Here is a 19891-nt window from a genome sequence, read left to right as displayed (position 1 = left end):
ACTGAGAAAAGCTCTGGCCTTAAATACATCTTACCTGAAATCCTGCCAGAATGCCAGTCTATGATTTTAGCAATTTTAACTCATTGTACGAAAAAAAGATTATGAATGCTAGGTGAATCCAGTGACAAAAGGGCACTTTTTGGGTTAAAACTACAAAAGAAACTTATTTTCTGGGAACATTAAGGAATACATTTTAAATCATTTTCAAAATGACTAATTGATGTGCTGATCTTCAGAAAAACTTACCTAGTCTGTATAGATATTCACTTGAAATAAGAATGAGGCAGAGTGATTTTTTTTAAAGGGATATATATATATATATATATATATATATATATATATATATATATATTGCCCTTCAGGTCAGTGTAACATGACTGTGATCATCTTGCAAATGAAACACAAAATCAGTTCAGAGCAGCATGGCCTTGGAGACCACCCATACCCAACACAATTGTGCATACTGAGCTTTGCTGTCAAGTTAAGGAGGGAGCAAATGAGTTCGCTATCAGAGGGCATGTTTTCAGTCATTCAGATTATATCCCCAAAACTTTTCTTGTATTTTCTACCCTTTGACTTTTTTTTCTTTCAAAGAACTGATTGCAGAGTATGCAGAAATCCAGCTGTAAGTTATGTACTACTTTAGGTGGAGTATGATTTTTTTTTTGAATTTATCATTGCTTAAAAATCTTCAAAATAACTTAATGAGGCTCATGACAGTGCTGGCCACATGGAGATGTAGCCTTCTGTTGCCTTTAAACACTGTCACACCATCTATCACTGTCCCATTGGTCTGAAGTGTACTGGCAAACTAAGCATCCTGTACGACAAGCTAAAGTTTGCTTTTTGCCAATCAGTTTAAAGTCCTGCATCTCTTCATTGATGCACTTTCTCTAGGTATTGATAGTCGAAAGCACAAAGCATTTATTATGCATTCAATCATGTAGCTAAACAAAATCGTCTCTAAAAATATTAAAAATAAAGAAAAATTAAAATATAGAAAAACAAGTGCTTATATAAATTATTTCTTAATATCTTAGAAACTAACTCTGTTTTTCAAGTTCATGTGATCTGGGATAGTATTCAGTAAATAAAAACTAGTTATAGTTTGTTGGTTTGATTAAAGCAGGCGTGTCTTCAGATTGTTGGCAATAAATATGATACAGATGTACAACTTTTTCTACATAGGTTTACTAGTAAAATAAGCTCATTTTATTTGTATATTGTAAAATTTGTTAGCAAGGAAAATTAAGATGATGGCTAGCTGTTTAATATCTCATTTTGATGAGGATTACAGCATAATTATTAAAAACTGAGTTAAATAGATGTAAGCTAAAATTTCTATGTAAAAGATGCTCTTCCTATACCAGAAAGTTTTAAAGATGTTATCATCAGAGGCAGAAAGTTGAGGCTGAGGGATATGTGTATAAACAACAATTTAATTTTCAGGCTTAGCTAAAAAAACCTAAGAGGTTAGAGATAAAATTTTGCATCACCTACAGCTTCTTATTACAGATAGACTAAAGATAGTTGGGTCTGTTACTAAACATATTTTCTGTCACATTGAAAAATTATACTATGAGAAGGCACATGCTTCTAGAAATTATAGTTCATAGATATGTCTATGTACAGAATGCTGGTGTGACGGTTCATAATTGCTTCCTTTCTAGTTTTCACTAGAAGTTAAAGTTACTAAGGATAAAGTAATCCCAGCACTGTGGGAAGCTGAGGCAGGATGATTGCTTAAGGCCAGGAGTTTGAGACTACCTGGGGCAACACAGCATGACCCATCTATGAAAAAAAATTAATATATGCTACTAGAATTATCTGAAATAATAAGGGGAAAAAACTCTAAAAAGAAGATGTGTTTTCGGTAAGAAAAGCTATAAAGTATGAGGGAATGTTTTGTTTTGTTAAGGAAAAAATAAAATAATATTTGTCCTGAAGTAAAATGCCTGGTTGTTAACACAATGAAAAAGAGAAAAAGTATAGAACAAAAACTGAATGGATATAAGAAAGTTGTAGAAGATTGTGGGACAGGAATCCTGGGAAGGGAATTGTATATATGATCAAGCTAAGATTTGAAGATAATTATAAGTTTTTTTTAAAAACATCGAGCATTAATATCAAAAACATACTGAAACAGAACTAGAAATTTGTCCTCTATGTTAAAACAACAAGGTTTTCTTGGAGTAATGGTCTGCTCTTAATAAGAAATTGAAAGATTTTTCTTTACCTGCTAAGTAATTGGCCTAGGAAATGAAGATACTATGTTTTATTCAGATAATTTATTGTGTTTCATGTTGTCTTTATTAGATTTTTGACTGCCTCAGAGACCTAAGTTTATCTTATTAAAAGAGCAAGAATTTCTACAATTAATGTGGCTTTCTGTATGTGCCTTTGAATTCTTTTACCAATCACTCTAGTAAAATGAATAAATATTATTCCATAGGGACCTGTGATCCTGTTTTAATCAAATATTTTAAACCTTTTGATACTTTTGACTTCTTGCAATCAAATTCTAAATTAAAATCTTTTGACCTTGAACAAACTTTGGAAGCTTCTAGATGGGCTTCTGGAATATCTCAAAATAATTTGTTTTCTCTCCTGATAAAAAAGAGAGATGTTAAACTAATTAGGCTTATTTGATATCTTAAATTGCATGGGAAGCATTGCTAAATAAGAAGTGATGCTGAACTTTCTGTAAGTCATATTGTATGGGTATGTTATTAACATGTGCTTCAGAAATTATATGAAATTCTTAGAAACCAGATAGTTGTGGTATAGCACTATCAGCCAAAATTCTAGTTATCATGAAATATTATATGTTAATACAATTTCCTTATCAAGTTCATTATTGTGAACTCTCATCATATCTTTAAGTCCATTTTAAGCCTTGTCATCTACAAAGAATTACTTGTTTTACTCTGGTACTTTCTGGACGCCATGAAAAACAATTATATAAAGTGTGTGGACCTATAAACAATCAAACAAAAACCCTGATGTGTTCTTTTAAAAGATTAATGGAAAGAACTCTGACAAATACAGGTTTCTGATAACTTTAAGATCATACTACTGGACTGGATAAGAACTTCCAGAACTCTAGTAAAGAAAGGATTGGTTCAGAAAACCACCAACCCAACATTAAGCAGAATAAGAATTAACTGAATACTAGGGAAATGCTTTGGCAGATTTTCATGCTAAGTCAGCCAGTACTGAAATTGTTAATATATACAATCTGAAAGAATACTGTAAGATTTATATGAAACAAATTATCTATGATAACCTATTTAAATGAACAGCATCATGCATCTGAATTGGAGAAACAAAATTGTTATTTAAAAGGATGTAAATTCAGTGTTAAATGTGGCCTCATGGATCAGACAGCTACCTGGTCCTTTCTGAGTCCATATAGCTTCCATTATTAAAAGTTCTATACTCCATGACTCATCACAGAATAGATAACATGAAATTATGAAAAAATATTGGTGTTATGAATGTTCTAAAATTGCTAAAATGGCTTATAATCAATATTTGGTTTGTCAAATCCACAATTTTTATAAGATAATGAAAACCTCAGTTGGTACATTTCTACCATCTATTGGACTATTTGAACATTTGCAGATGTATTTCATTCACTTGCCTCATTGGGAACCAAAATGTTTTTATAATAATATATATGTTTCCTGGTTGGATAGAAGCTTTCCCATGCATGAAGGCCAATGTTGTGGCAATAGCTAAAAGGTTAGTAGAAAACATGCTTTCTTAATGGGGTGTTCCTGGAGAAATCTCCAGTGACAGAGGTGCACATTTCACTGGACAAGTTATAAAACAGTTAAATAAAGTATTGCAAGCACAATGGCATTACTATTGTCCCCATGATCTTCAATCTTCTGGGACGGTCAAAGGGACAAATGGTAATTTACAACTGAAATTGGCAAAGTTAGCTGGGTGTATTGATTGCCTTGGCCAAAGGTATTACTACTGGCCTTGATGGCCATCAGATTTACTTCTATTGGATAACATAAATTAACCCTTTTTATGAAATAGTTACTCAAAGACCTATGCCCCTAGTAATAAAACCTCATATAGCTCCTACTCTTATAAACTCTGACATGACTAATTATTGCAAGGCTTTAATGCGTTATGCCAAAGTGTATTTTCATCAGGTAAAAAGTAAGCCTTTCAGGATTCACCAAATGAGAATAAACAATCTGATCTAGAATCCAAGGATTAGATCTTTTGGAAATGACATCAGAGAAAGACTATTCTTGAACTCTCTGGGAAGGGACTATATCATATTCTTCTCACCATCCACACAATGGCAAAACTTCAGGGCCTTGATCGTGGGTCCACATCTCTCAATTCAAGAGTATTTCTCGAGATGCTTGAGAAACCTGTTAGAGATCTGAAGGTAAAACTGACCAAGGGGTTTCTTCCCAGAGCAGATGACATCCTAGATGTAGATAGCTTTCTCAAGGTCATGAATTAGGATTTCTCTTCTGTCATAAAACCATTGTTCCTTTTTCTTTTTACCTTTTGCCGTCTTTTTATTTATACATGGCAAGATAATGGTGTGGTTAGGATTTCACAGTTGACAGTTTCTGCAGGAAACTTAAGTGAATGCTGGATATGTCATGTTGAATGAAATACTTCAGTGTTTTAAAGATCTTCTAATTCACTCTATAACAAATTTTGATATTCCAAGTGTGACTGCTGGTTCAAATTGCACATCTGGTCTTTCTATAGGTTTAGGCTTTTTGAGTCATATATTCAGATTTCGTGTTTAAAGCTATAGTAGACAAAATGTATAGGAGAAGTTTTACAGTTAAATTATTCCAGAAACTGAATAAGAAAACCAAAAGGGGAGATAATTAGGTAGTTTGTAAAATTCATAACTGTAATTCTCTAATTGTTGGTACTCTCCATTGATGATAATTAATAGTGGAATCTTGAATAAATACTACTACTGCTTCCCCGTTGAAGACCCCTGTAGTACACAGTGTCCCACAGGGAACTGTCTTTTGTGCCCCTCCAGCATATATTTTTATCTGTGAAGGATTTAACTATCAATCATAGGCATAGGCAACTCCATGTCCCAGTTGGTAGGAAATTAGAGGTCAGTGTGGATTAGGGATTCTAACAGTACCACTGTCACTGTTTCTTTTTATGCCATAGTGCAAATTAGGAGGTATAAAGCAATGTCAAATTTGCATAGCCAATTGGAAGCTTGACATTGCTCTGTACCTCTTAATTTGCACTATGGCATAAAAAGGAATTTTCCAGCAGGCACGAAGCCCTCTAAGTGAGCATCTTTTATTCAAATGCTCCTTCCCTGGCTTGGAATAAATGTAAATTATGATGAGAAATCCCTTTCAAACAGTAGCTACTACAGCTGACTCTACTGCAAAGGCTATGAATGTTGCCCAGTGAAGTTCTCTAAATTCTTTTGCTGAAGTTTCTTTAGATAACAGGATTGCCTTGAGCTGTCGGTTGGTTCATAGTGTGTGTGTGTGGGAGTGGTGATAGGGGAAACTGTGTATAACAGCTAATACATCCTACTACACTTGCAGAAAGGAATCTGTTATAAGGAAAATGAAATAAAGGTATAAGAGTTGGAAAGAAGAAAACCATCATGATGTCTTGATGATGATTGGGGATACAGAAAATAAAAAGAATCCACAAACTATTAGAATTACCAAGTTAATTTAGCAAGGTTGCTCAATGCATGGTCAGTATACAAAATTTCATTGAATGTCTACCTATACATATATGCCATATTGTATTAGATTGTTTTGCATTGCTATAAGGGAATACCTGAGGCTGGGTAATTTATAAAGAAAAGAGGTTTATTTGGTGTATGGTTCTGCAGGCTGTACAAGAATAGCACTAGCATCGACTTGACGTTAGAAAGTTTTTACTCATGGTGGAAGAAGGGGGATCAGGCATGTCGTATGGAGGGAGAGACAGAGGGAGTGAGAGGAAGGGAGCAAGAGTGAAGGGGGAGGTCCCAGAGTCTTTTTAAACAACCTGATCTCCTTTGAACTAACAGAGTGAGAAATAACTTATTATCATGAAGAGTGCACCAATCCATTCATGAGGGTTACACCCTCATGACCCAAACACTTCCCACCAGGTCCTACCTTCAACACTGGGGATCATATTTCAGTGTGAGATTTGGAGAGGACAGACATCCAAACCATGTCACATATATAAATGTGTAAAACTATTTTAAATGTTTTAAAAGTAACAAATAGGAATAAAGCTCACAAAATATGCTCAAGAACTTTACACAAAAACCATAGAATACTATTGTGATAAGTTAAAGGAGTCCTAAGTAAATGGAGAGATCTGTTGTGCTTGTGGATTGGAAGATTCAGTACTGTAATGATGTTAATAGTTCCCAAATTGTTGTGTAGATTCAATACATTGCCAATTAAAAACTCAACGGGCTTTGTTTTTTTGAAACTGACAAGTTGATTCTGCCATTTATAATAATATTCAAAGGGGCAATAATAACCAAGACACATTTGAAGAAGACCAAGGAGGAAGAAGAACATATTTGAAGAAGAATAAGAAACTCTATTAAATGTTTGTCCCTTAGATATTGATATATACATTTGAGATACATCTATTGCCTAGATATTGAGATATATTATACATTCAATATGGTTTGTTGCTGATATAGGGATAGACAAATCAACATTGGATCAGAATAAAGCACTGAAACAAGACCCACCCCTATATGGACATGTGGCTATTGACAAAGAAAATATTGTTGATTATTTCCCCACGATGATCTTTAAAGGATAGCTTAATTGAACATCCATCATAGAAAAAAGTGAATCCTTCTGCTACCTCAAATATCAACCACAGGTAGATTATAGCTCTAAAAGTGAAAGGAAAAGCAATAAAGATTTTAGAAAATAACAAAGAGAACATCTTTAAGAAATATAGGATATATTTTAAAAATAGGCCACAAAACTATTAAAAATACATAAAATAGAACATCTGTCCATCAAAAGCACTATAGTTTGAATAGTGGTTTCTCCTCCAAAATTCATATTGAAACTTAATCCCTATTGTAACAGTACTAATCCTAAAACTGAGTATTAAGAGGCGTGACCTTTGGGAAGTGCCTAAGTCATGAGGGCTCTTTCCTCATGTATGGGATTAGCATCCTTATAAAAGGGCTTGAGATTGAAGGTAGTGCCCCCTCACCTTCATGTGAGGACACAGCAACAAGGCACCATCTTGGAAGGAGAGAGAAGCCCTCACCAGACACCAGTGCAGGTGCCTTGATCTTAGACTTCCAGCCTCCAGAGCTAAAATAAATAAATTTCTGTTCTTTATAAATTACCTGGTCTCTGATATTTTGTTACAGAAGCACTAATAGACTAAGACAAAAAGATTCCATTATGAAAGTGAAAAGGCAACCAGAGAGTGGCAGAAGCTTTTGGAGATGATGGATATGTTTAATTCCTGGATTGTGATGATGACACATGAGTGTACACATATGTATGTATACATAATGTATACAAATTGTGTTCATTGATTATATACAGTTTTTTAATATACCAATTATACCTTAATAAAGCTAAGAAAAAAAAGAAAATACAGAATAAATATGCATGGTGTGACCTACTTATTTTTTTTTAAAAAGAGGAGGGAATGCAAAGCAGTGGTTTCAGTGTGAACATAAAAATTCTGGCTCCAACAGCATTTAGATTCCCAAACTAACCATCCTTATGTTTTAATTCTCTGTGACCATAAATTGTACGGGTCAGGCCTTTATAATCTCTCAGATTCTGTGAATGTGGGGAATTAGTTTTACCCATAAAAAATTTTGTTCTTGGAGATAAATATTCTTTTTAAATTTTTGTATAGTTAGTACACTGTGAAAATACAGACAAAGGCATACAAATGCAAGGAATGGGGTAGCTGAATAGAGCTAAAGAATGATGTAGGGCCCAGAAGGTGGGCAAAGAGAAAGTTGTTGGATTTATGGTTACAAACTAGCAGTTGTGGTGCAGATAGTTTTATGTCCCCCACATTCATCTGAACGGCCCATCCAGACTTAAACACTGTTTTCTGCATTTACTTCTAGGCAGGAAGATAGGGTTCTGATGTGTGAGTCTCCTTCAACCCAGCAAACCACCTTGGTCTGCCTGGGGTTTCCAACACCCCTCCTGCCTACTAGTGATAGGTGCCAGGCAGGTCGACGCACATGCAGCTTTTTTCTTTTGGTGCCAAAGCGTGCTGCTCCTGGAGTTCCATTCAGTGAATGAGAGCTATGATTTGGTTCTGTGAGCTCTCTTTGAATCATGGGGGTCACTGAAGCAGAGAAAAGAAATGCTTAAATGTTAAGAAAGTTTGAAGTGCAGAAAAAGGTGATTGTAAATCCATATGATTAAGCCTAGCCCATTTCTTAAAAGACTTGATTGCTCATTCCTCCATTCATTGATTTACTCATTATTCTAATACATGCTTATTGAGTCTTGCTCTGTATTTCCAGATGGTTGTGATTTTAAGTACTGCACGGTGGTTGTATATCTGTGTTAGTGTTGTTGAATGTATCAGGGAACTCATTTTTCATCCCCATTTGTACATTCCATTCATCTATTATTTTCTCTCATCTCTTATTCTCTCTGTCTCTCTCTCTGCGTGTGTATGTGTGTGTGTGTGTTATGCCTAGAAAATATTTCTCAAAAATTATGATACTCTGTCAAACACAATGACTCATTTGAACCTCTTTTATCTGTAGATTGAATCACTGGACAATGCCACGTACTTTGTGGATGGTATGGGCCTTAGGGGCCATCATCAGCATCTCCAAGGAAGAATCCTCCGATCAGGCATCTCTGTCTTGTGACCACAATGGTATCTGCAAGGGCAGCTCAGGATCTTTAAACTCCATTCCCTCAGGGCTCACAGCAGCTGTAAAAAGCCTTGACCTGTCTAACAACAGGATCACCTACATTAGCAACAGTGACCTACAGAAGTGTGTGAACCTCCAGACTCTGGTGCTAACATCCAATGGAATTAACAGAATAGAGGAAGATTCTTTTTCTTCCCTTGGCAGTCTTGAACATTTAGACTTATCCTATAATTACTTATCTAATTTATCATCCTCCTGGTTCAAGCCCCTTTCTTCTTTGACATTCTTAAACTTACTGGAGAATCCTTACAAAATCCTTGGGGAAACATCTCTTTTTTCTCATCTCACAAAATTGCGAATCCTGAGAGTAGGAAATATGGACACCTTCACTAAGATTCAAAGAAAAGATTTTGCTGGACTTACCTTCCTTGAGAAACTTGAGATTGATGCTTCAAATCTACAGAGTTATGACCCAAAAAGTTTGAAGTCAATTCAGAACGTAAGTCATCTGGTCCTTCATATGAAGCAGCATATTTTACTGTCGGAGATTTTCGTAGATATTACAAGTTCTGTGGAATATTTGGAACTGCAAGATACTGATTTGGACACTTTTCACTTTTCAGAGCTATCCCCTGGTGAAACAAATTCATTGATTAAAAAGTTTACATTTAGAAATGTGAAAATCACCGATGAAAGTTTGTTTCAGGTCCTGAAACTTTTGAATCAGATTTCTGGACTGTTAGAATTAGAGTTTGATGACTGTACCCTTAATGGAGTTGGTGATTTTAGAGCACCTGATGATGACAGAGCTATAGATCCAGGTAAAGTGGAGACGTTTACAATCCGGAGGCTGCATATTCCACAGTTTTACCTATTTTATGATCTGAGTACTTTATATTCACTCACAGAAAGAGTTAAAAGAATCACAGTAGAAAACAGTAAAGTTTTTCTGGTTCCTTGTTCACTTTCACAACATTTAAAATCATTAGAATACTTGGATCTCAGTGAAAATTTGATGGTTGAAGAACAGTTGAAAAATTCAGCCTGTGAGGATGCCTGGCCCTCTCTACAAACTTTAATTTTAAGGCAAAATCACTTGGCATCATTGGAAGAGACTGGAAAGACTTTGCTTACTCTGAAAAACTTGACCAACCTTGATGTCAGTAAGAATAGTTTTCATTCTATGCCTGAAACTTGTCAGTGGCCAGAAAAGATGAAATATTTGAACTTATCCAGCACACGAATACACAGTGTAACAGGCTGCATTCCCAAGACACTGGAAATTTTAGATGTTAGCAACAACAATCTCAATTTATTTTCTTTGCATTTGCCGCAACTCAAAGAACTTTATATTTCCAGAAATAAGTTGGCGACTCTACCAGATGCCTCCCTCTTACCTGTGTTACTAGTGTTGAAAATCAGTAGGAATACAATAAATATGTTTTCTAAGGAGCAACTTGACTCTTTTCACACACTGAAGACTTTGGAAGCTGGTGGCAATAATTTCATTTGCTCCTGCGAATTCCTCTCTTTCACTCAGAAGCAGCAAGCATTGGCCAAAGTTCTGATCGATTGGCCAGAAAACTACCTGTGTGACTCTCCATCCCACGTGCGTGGCCAACGGGTTCAGGATGTCCGCCTCTCGGTGTCAGAATGCCACAGGGTGGCACTAGTGTCTGGCATGTGCTGTGCCCTGTTCCTGCTGATCCTGTTCATAGGGTGTCTGTGCCACCGTTTCCATGGCCTGTGGTACATGAAAATGATGTGGGCCTGGCTGCAGGCCAAAAGGAAGCCCAGGAAAGCTCCCAGCAGGGACATCTGCTATGATGCGTTTGTTTCTTACAGTGAGCGGGATGCCTACTGGGTGGAGAACCTTATGGTCCAGGAGCTGGAGAACTTCAATCCCCCCTTCAAGCTGTGTCTGCATAAGCGGGACTTCATTCCTGGCAAGTGGATCATTGACAATATCATTGACTCCATTGAAAAGAGCCACAAAACTGTCTTTGTACTTTCTGAAAACTTTGTGAAGAGTGAGTGGTGCAAGTATGAACTGGACTTCTCCCATTTCCGTCTTTTTGATGAGAACAATGATGCTGCCATTCTCGTTCTTCTGGAGCCCATTGAGAAAAAAGCCATTCCCCAGCGCTTCTGCAAGCTACGGAAGATAATGAACACCAAGACCTACCTCGAGTGGCCCACAGACGAGGCCCAGCAGGAAGGGTTTTGGGTAAATCTGAGAGCTGCGATAAAGTCCTAGGTTCCTACATTTAAGGCCAGTCTTTGTCTAGTTGGAGTCTTTATACCACTAGTTGTAATTAAGTTTATTCAGACATAATTATATAAAAACTACATGAATGAAGCTGGAAACCATCATTCTCAGCAAACTAACACAAGAACAGAAAACCAACCACCACATGTTCTCACTCATAAGTGGGAGTTGAACAATGAGAACACATGGACACAGAGAGGGGAACATCACATACACAGGGGCCTGTCAGAGAGTGGGAGGCTAGGGGAGGGATAGCATTGGGAGAGATACCTAATGTAGTTAACGGGGTGATGGATGCAGCAAACTACCATGGCACATGCATATGTAACAAACCTGCACATTCTGCACATGTACCCCAGAACTTAAAGTATAATAATAATAATAATAATAATAAAACTGCATGGATGTACTGTAATTTGAGGACTTGCTTACTAAAACTACAAAACTTCAAATTTTGTCTAGAGAGCTGTTTTATAAAAACATGCCAGAATTCAAAATTGGTTTTTGGGTTTTCTTCTATGCGATAACCATGATCATAAGTCTATTATTGATATCTGAATATAGTCCTCCCTTGGTATCCAGGGGAGCTGGCTGCAGGATCCTCATGGATATCAAAATTCATAGATGCTCAAGTCCCTCAAGAGTGGCATAATATTTGCATATAACCTATGTACATCCTCCTGTGTACTTTAAATCATCTCTAGATTACTTGTGATACCTAATACAATGTAAATACTATGTGAATAGTTGTTGTACTGTCTTATTTGTATTTTGATTGTTGTATAGTTATTTTTTATTTAAAAACATTTTTAAATATACTTTTGATCTGTAGTTGGTTGACTTTGGATGTGGAACCCACAGACATAGAGGGCCAACTGTAACTGTAGCAATTGGCTTAGTTCATTAGGAAATAGCATAGATGAACTTAAGATTCTCAATGACTGTGCTATTCTTTCTTTCTTTCTGCTGACTCCTCTGTGGCCACAAAGGGCATTCTCTGTCCCACCCAGCTGTCACTTCTCTGTGCAACTGTTCTCAAAAGCAACAAGGCAAAGTATTTGGGGCACTCCCCCAGACTTGTTGCTATTACTAGAAAAAAGTGCTGTATGTTTCCTATTAAACTTTACAGGATGAGGGTGTATTTTCGTGTGATCTGGATCTGTCTTTCTGGCTACTTGATAGCTTTCTCCAGCCATAGTTACTTGAGGGAGTGAGTATATAGCACAAGATACGGTAAATTATGTATTCCTGTAATTTAACAAAACTATTAACGTAAATAAATACTCAGTTTAGGAGAATTTGAAAGACACTTCCCACATACTCTGGTCTTCCTCAGCCTCTAACTACCTTTTGAGTTCTAGTTATTGTCCAGTCACTTTGGCTCTTAGTTCCTGTTTTCTAGTCTGTTTCTCATGCATTTTGTTGCTTTGTCCTTCTTTGAAAAGTCTTGTTTTTAATTCTAAAAAGGCCTACCCTTTCCTCCTTTTCCCCCTTTAAAAAGTACATGTGAGCTAAATAGGTTTTTAAGCAAATATATACCTAGAGGTTCCTCATAATGACTCAAAAATAGTTTAATACACAATAATTTAAAGATAGATACTACCATACATTAATTTTGCAATCTAGGTATAATATTAGCACCCATTAAATTTTGATGCACCATACTTTGCTAAGAGCTATTTGCTGATTCTATGTGACTTTCTTCTTAAGCTGGGAACCATGTGAAAGGAAGTGAGCCTCCTTTTACCCCTGCTCAATTCTCAATGAGAACTGGGTTTATGTGGTTAATTGGGCACTGGAGTCAGAAAGACCTGGGTTAGTAGATATGTAATTTTGGCAAGTCACTTGACATGGCCCCAAAAGTTTTTCTGTCTTTAAAATAGGGATGGAGATCTCTATATCCTAAGGTACTGGGAGTATGAAAGATAGGAATGTAAGTAAACCTTAAGCCTAAACTCTGTGGTTCCCATTATCTCTGGAGGGGTGAGGAGGGCAAGAGTACCATGCCCAAGAGAATGGGCACCATGGGTTCATGTGTGGGATGAAGGGGATGTCTGTAGCAGATGTTAGCTATTATTATTATTATTTTCCAAGTAGAGATTTCATTCCCTTACATATTATGGCTTGTAAATGGGTATTTTTCTGTTATGGATACTGGCAGGGATATAAGGGACCTTGCTCTTTGCAGAAAAATACCCCAAAGAAATATGCTCAATAAGTGCAGAACAAGCTTCAATCCTTTGGGAACTCACATAGGGCTGCTTCTGTTTCACATGAACTCCCAGGAGAGTGTTATGGAGGAAAGAGTAGCCAGTCTAAAAAAGAATCAGGCCCAGCATAATACCAGCACTTTGGGAGGCTGAGGCAGGAGGACTGCCTGAGCCCAGGAGTTGGAGGACAGCCTGGGCAACATGGCAAAACCCTGTCTCTACCAAAAAATACAAACTATTAGCCGGGCATGGTGGTGTGTGCCTGTGGTCCTCGCTACTCAGGAGGCTGAGGTGGGAGGATCATCCGAGCCCAGGAGGTCCAGGCTGCAGTGAGCCGTGCTTGCACCACCTGCACCCCAGCCTGGGTGACAGAGCAAGACACTGTCTCAAAACAAAAGAAAACAAAAAAGAAAAAAAAAAGAACATGTTTAGAAGAAGGAAACTTGAGATTCCACAGATGCCAAACACAATAACGGACTGTCTGCTTTACTTCTCTGTTTCCTACATTAAGCACCATGTTAATTATGAGAACAAGGTAGATTTAACATTGACTTGATCTGTGTTTAATTTCAAGAACTTAAAATAGCAACTGAAATAGCTTCATAGTTAATTGATAGATTTAAAATAATCTTTAAAAAGTAATCTTTAGGCTGGGCCTGGTGGCTCATGGAATCCCAGCACTTTGGTAGGCCAAAGTGGGCAGATCACCTGAGCTGATGTGGTGCCTATTCACATTAAGGATGGGTCTTCCTCATCCAGTCCACTGACTCAAATGTTAATCTCTGGCAACACCCTCACAGGCACACCAGAAACAATACCAGCTATCCAGGCGTCCTTCTATCCAATTGAGTTGACACCTAGTATTAGCCATAACACTCTCCAATCTTTCTTCAGTGTATATTTACACACTACTTTACAAAATTGGGATTAGATTGTAAATTCTTAAACTGTATAAAGAAAATGGCATCTTCATTTTTTTTTTTCCTGAGGCATTTCGTGATTATCTGACATTCCTGAACTCTGAGGGTCATTGTGAATCCCTTGCAGATAAACACTGGCTTATTTGCCCAGCATTCTAAGTGGTTCTAAAAGCTACCATTGTGGCTATACATAAAAGGTAAGTGGAAACTAAATTAGAGATCAATGTAAAGGTTCCTTTTCTGTTTAACAGAAGAAAAACTAATTTTTTGTTAGTGCTTTATCCAAATGTGAAGTCTTTTATTTGTCAATAGACTATAAGCTCAGGAATCTTGTTTTATCTCCCTACTCCTTGAATATGCCTACTATGTAGTAAGTATTGAACTACTGGAATGTTTTTGGAGTCCAGAAATAAACAATTAAAAATTCTATAATCTGGATGGTGAATCAATCATAATGAGAAGGAGAAAATGAAAAATCATTTGGGTAGACAGCTAAGGCTAGTCTTCGGAGAAGCAGCCTGCCTGAAAAAATCACAGCTACAGGCGAAAATAGAGCAGCCTGGGGAACACTCAACCTGCACATATAAGCAAGTAAGGCAGGCAAGGTCCAGCATAGAAGCCTTTTGTTATTTGTGTGATTAGCAGGTTCCCAGGAAAATGTTTCCTCCCCTTTTCAGACATGAACATGGGGGACTCCATGGGAGACTGCACTGGAAACAGAGAGGGGCTTGCCTAAGACAAACCCACAATTACACAAACAAGAAAAAAGCTATGCTTTGTGCTTACCTAGAGAACATCTCACAGCTGGATAGATAGGGGGAGTTGTGCAGACAGCTTTTCAGATAAGAGAAGTTACTCAAACAGCTACAGAGAGGAGAGGAGTTTCTTATAAAAGCTTTTACATTCAAGTGTAAAATGGCACTGCACTTGAGCTCCCCTCTCCACTGTGGAGAGCTTTCTTCTTTCACTTATTAAACTTTTGCTCCAACCTCACCCTTTGCACCTATGCTCCTTAATATTCTCAGTCATGAGACAATGAGCTCAGATAACACCTTAGACAACTAGACCATGGACCCTGACCTGATTGAGTAACACTGAAGAATTGGACAGTCTGAAAGAGAAAAATTCTCAACAGTGTTGGCTGTTTAACAAATGACCAGTAATTTAAAACAAATTAATTTTGAAAGTCTAATTTATCATCCATGTATTAGTTCTTTCTGGTCTTCTCCATTCAGTTAATTTTGTTCCCTTCTGCCAGATTAATTTACTCTTTCCACAAATATTTTCTGACTGCTGATTTTGTGCTAGGCAGTGCTCAAAGTGCTGGGGATACGGCAGGGAACAATACAGATAAAATTCTTTGTCTTCATGATGGAGAAGACAAGAAATTTGTGAGAGAATTTCAGTATCGATAAGCGCTATGAAGAAAATAGAAACAGAGTGCCACAATGGAATGACTGTGCACGTGCGTGTACATGTGGGCATAGAGTGGAACAAAAGAAAAGTGATTCTTCTTGCTTTAGTGCAGCTGTTGCATGGGTTGAGCACCTTTGGCAACTCCAGGAAACCCAAAGTACCTGTGGCCCATTAAGAAGGTGTGGAACCTATTGTTAGAGGCTTTGGGAGTAACCAACTCTCTATGGAAGAGCTCTGTAATGCAGTAGCTGTCACATGGTAACAAGTACATGGAGCAGAAGACAAGCATAATGTCCTTAATCATAGATTACTTAACAACTCCACCTACTTTGAAGATGTTGAACTGATGAAAAAGTGTTAGTTACAGCTAAATGTTTTACGTGAGAAGTACTTTGCAAACCTCTCAAACACTTTACAGATACCGTTATCAGTCAAACTGGAAGTAGAATGTCCATAGTGGGGTGTAACAAATGTGTCATATGCATGAGTTTAAAAAATGACTAAAATAGGAAAGATGAAAAAACATGCTTTATTTGTTTATTCCATGGTTCAGTTTCTCTTTAAATTCTTTCCACATAGGCAAATTGCTTTCAGTATGACAACAAAATTTACTTAGTGTTCTAAACACTTGGGATCATTTCTAAAATAAAAAAAATTGTATTAAATGTAGGACCAGGGATTTCAACCATGCAGTATATTGCTTCTGGGATAAGTCTGCTGTACTATTCCAGTCCTAGTGAATAGTTAATGCCTTGAACAATTCCTATCACCACAGGTTGCCAGGCTACCAAATAACGAAGCCAATCCAGGATTTGTCCATACAGAAAATGTGTGCGCTCCCAGCTAAATCTCAGTTAAGGAGATTGTTCGATATACAGCCAAGTAGCAAAAATATTCATAAATGTCATTTGCAAATATAATGAGCAATATAATGAAGGAGTATTTCCTTTCTTGTTAGTTCTATGTGCTCAATTAAAAGCCCCTTACATGAGTTTTACTGCATTATGGTTGTCATTGTTACTTACACCACACTCAATTTCTGAAAATAAATTGAAATTCTTTACAATAAAATCCCAAACTAGAAAACGAGAATCACAGGCAAGGGTATATGCTAAAAGAAGGAAGAAGAGGGGAATGACTGTATTAGGAAACCAAGGATAGTGGAAGCTGCTCTGAATGAGCAAAAACAGCTCTGGGCTTTCCTGTAGTTGTACATCAGAGCAAACTCATTGTATATTAACAAGAATAACACTGGGTCATCAGATAAGACCTTTTTCTGCTATTTTTGATAAGCTGTGCTAGGTCGCTTAATGAATGCATAGTTTCTATGATAACAATTTTACAAACAAAATGGCAGCTTTTTCACATCTAGTTTTTTCTTATATTGAGTCTCAAAGAGTAGTACATGTTTTATTCAAAAGTCTATTTTCTCAAGACTACATAAAGAAATGAATTGCCCTTTGTTATTTAAAGTATCATTTGGGGTGACTTTTATGATCATATCATCACCAATTTTATAACAAAGATTTATGTATTGAGGTTTTACAGGTTATTAACCAAAAACTTTTCTGGACTTGGTCTTCTCATTTTAGAAGAGGAATTCTGGGACAGTGAATGAACAGGAGGGCAGAAAGAGCATCACACACCTTTAGCTTGAGTTGTGCTTGAGTGGCACTGACTCATCGAGAAAGGCCAGTGGATGGGGCGGGTACTGCAGGTGCAGGGGGTGGTCTCTTGCAATGGTATGGGCCTTGAGATCCAAAGGTCAGTGGATGCTGCCTCCTCCTCTGAGGCCCTCCTTAAATCCCTCCCTGATCTGCAGACATGAGGGCATTGCTGCCAGTAGCCACTGTTAAATCATAGGTTTAGGGTTGGTGAGGAATAGGGGAGCAGAGAGCAGAGAAGGTGATTCCTTTAGCATTGTAAAATTTAGGTGACTGTACAGAAAGGCTGTCTCTTAGAGAAGAGATAGTACTTAATAGATTAATGCCAACCTGTCAGGGCTCTTTTGTTTAAGGGAGGATATGTTTTCATCCCATTCTCATCCACTTCCTGAAAGAGATATACTATGGTCTTGGGACAGTGAGGTTGAGGACTAAGTCTTTCTAGTTAGCTCTGGATGGGGGCCATTACTTTCCTGCGACCTTAATGAAGCTTGAGTTTATTCTGTTGCTCATCTCTGATGTCTATAAAAATCTCAGTTGCTGCCAGAAGCTGACCAACTCTGTAGGTCTTTATTTCTTCTCAATATTATTATCTCTAGGGTTTGGCCTAAGAAGAGATGATGCATGGTATGGATTTTAAAAAGCCAAAATCCAGAGGGGGAAAGACTTACTCATTTCTGGGAATAATAAAATTTGGTATACCTTAACATATCTTAAAAATAGTTTTCTGTACTCTAGTTCATATTTGGGCTTTTAAAACAATTTTTCTATATATGCACCTATCCACCCACCCATCCAATTCACCTATTTATTCATCCATCCATCCATCCATCCATGCATGCACGCATCCATCCATCCATCCATCCTGATTATTCTTTCATGTATTGTACCTACTTTTTGCAACGTCTCATCACATTTCCACTAAAGCCCTTAATGTGGAAAATATAGAACACAAAGAGTGGAATGTTTTCTGGCATTTAACTTTCTAACCAGAACAGTAATATAGGCACTGAGGAGAAAAGAGACCATAAGTCATTTTGAAATAGGTGGTTAGGGAAAACAAGTTTTCTGCTGGAACTATACAAAAATACTGAATGTTTTGATCCAAGAATATATCCCCAGAAACATTCAAGATAATTTCTTATCACCTTTTTGTTTTAAAGGATATGGATTACTGATCATCCTCTTCAAATCAACCTTCTCTTTGCAGTAAGGGCATGTCTGCTTTTTCCCTACGATACACCAACCTCGGATGCAGAACTCATGAAAGCTGAAGCATCCTGTTAGGGAGCCTTCCAGATATAAAAGGGCTATGTCTGGTTCATGATGGGATGGAATGGTCCCAACTTCGGGGTCTAGTGGTGGAGTCATGACTTGATGAGGCATGTCGCTTTTTTGGGGGAGGTTCTGTAAGGGATCCCACAATGACAGTGAGCCCAGAGTCACAGCTGCATTTGCTTTATGACCCTCAGGAATTTACCTAGCTTCTTGGTCTTCTTCTTGCCTCACTTGATTCTGTTAAGAATTTGATTAGATAAAGAATGTGAAAGTTCTTTTTTTTTCTTTACAGTAATATCTTCTATAACTGTATCATTATAGTTCCCCACCTTGGTATAGTGCATTTCCCCTGCATTTACTGTGGCATTTCTCCCTTCTACTTTTTGTGCATTATTCATTAGCTTCATGTAATCAGACTTGTCTTGGGCACTTAGACAAGTTAAAATTATTTGTGGTCATAAAGTTACAAATATTTCTAATAACTTCATAAATTTTTTTCCTTGACTTTTAAAAGTACTGATAAGGAGCCAATTATTTTAATAGAATATATACCTAATAAACTTCTCAAACTCTAGGCATTTATAGATCCATTTGTGTGTGTCTCCTGGTCCAGAAAGTCTGACCCTTTGTCTCCAAACTTGAGAGTGAACCCTATGTATTCTTACAGCACCAGGTACTTACTCTAGTGTAGCATGACTTTCTATACTTAATGTTTCTCCTAGACCATGTGTTATCTGTTGGACTGTGTCTCATCATCTCAGTGTCATCAGCACCTTAAGCCATGCCTAGGAAATATTTATTGAACATTTGAATGACTCTTTTCAAAACTGATTATTTTTGGAAATACATATTTCCATGTTCCTTGATACTATGGATTTGGGCAAAATGATGAACTGTAATGAGATCCATTCTATTGATTTATTTCTACAATCGCTGCTCCCATTGTGACTTTCTGGGCCAAGATCACATGATCTTCTGACTGCCCTGCTACGTATCCAGGTGAACAGCATTGATGTAGAAGCTCCCTTCCTAACAAATGGAAGAGCTTGGAAGTGTAGTAAGGCAAGGTCATACTACTCCTCAGTATTACATTTCAATGTAACTAAGAGTTTCCATTATTTTATGTTCTTGGAATTGGGGTCATTTTTGCAATATGCTTTAAAATAAAGTGGTATCTTATTACAAAGATTTTGAACCATAATGCATACAGCCTTTCATTCAAAAGGGCTGGAATACAGCCCCATCTTCCACAGAGG

The 19891-nt window shown here is 37.1% G+C and overlaps 2 protein-coding genes across 7 annotated transcripts in view; one reads left to right on the top strand and one right to left on the bottom strand.

Moving 5' to 3' along the window:
- The window catches only part of TLR2 (toll like receptor 2), a 274882-nt gene that overhangs the window by 12828 nt on the left and 242163 nt on the right, over positions 1-19891 (top strand). Inside the window, exon 2 of one of the 5 annotated variants that reach the window (XM_010338589.3) lies at positions 8765-11978. The exons of the other annotated variants lie outside the window; for them this stretch is intronic. Coding sequence (XP_010336891.2) covers positions 8781-11135 — 2355 coding nt within the window. The 5' untranslated portion in view covers positions 8765-8780 and the 3' untranslated portion in view covers positions 11136-11978. Of the gene's footprint in view, positions 1-8764; positions 11979-19891 lie in introns of those variants that run through there. 5 annotated transcript variants of the gene reach the window in all.
- Positions 16203-19891, bottom strand: part of RNF175 (ring finger protein 175) — a 50706-nt gene continuing 47017 nt past the window's right edge. Inside the window, exons 8-9 of one of the 2 annotated variants that reach the window (XM_039479136.2) lie at positions 18526-18627; positions 16203-16536 (exon numbers count right to left, since the gene is read on the bottom strand). In XM_039479136.2, coding sequence (XP_039335070.1) covers positions 16416-16536; positions 18526-18627 — 223 coding nt within the window. In that variant the 3' untranslated portion in view covers positions 16203-16415. The remainder of the gene's footprint in view (positions 16537-18525; positions 18628-19891) is intronic. The other variant, XM_074396805.1, reaches the window with a different exon arrangement.

Source organism: Saimiri boliviensis, chromosome 3 (assembly GCF_048565385.1).
Source record: "Saimiri boliviensis isolate mSaiBol1 chromosome 3, mSaiBol1.pri, whole genome shotgun sequence".
Taxonomy (NCBI): domain Eukaryota; kingdom Metazoa; phylum Chordata; class Mammalia; order Primates; family Cebidae; genus Saimiri; species Saimiri boliviensis.
Note: the sequence above shows the minus strand (reverse complement) of the source record. Positions and strands in the feature narration are given on the sequence as shown.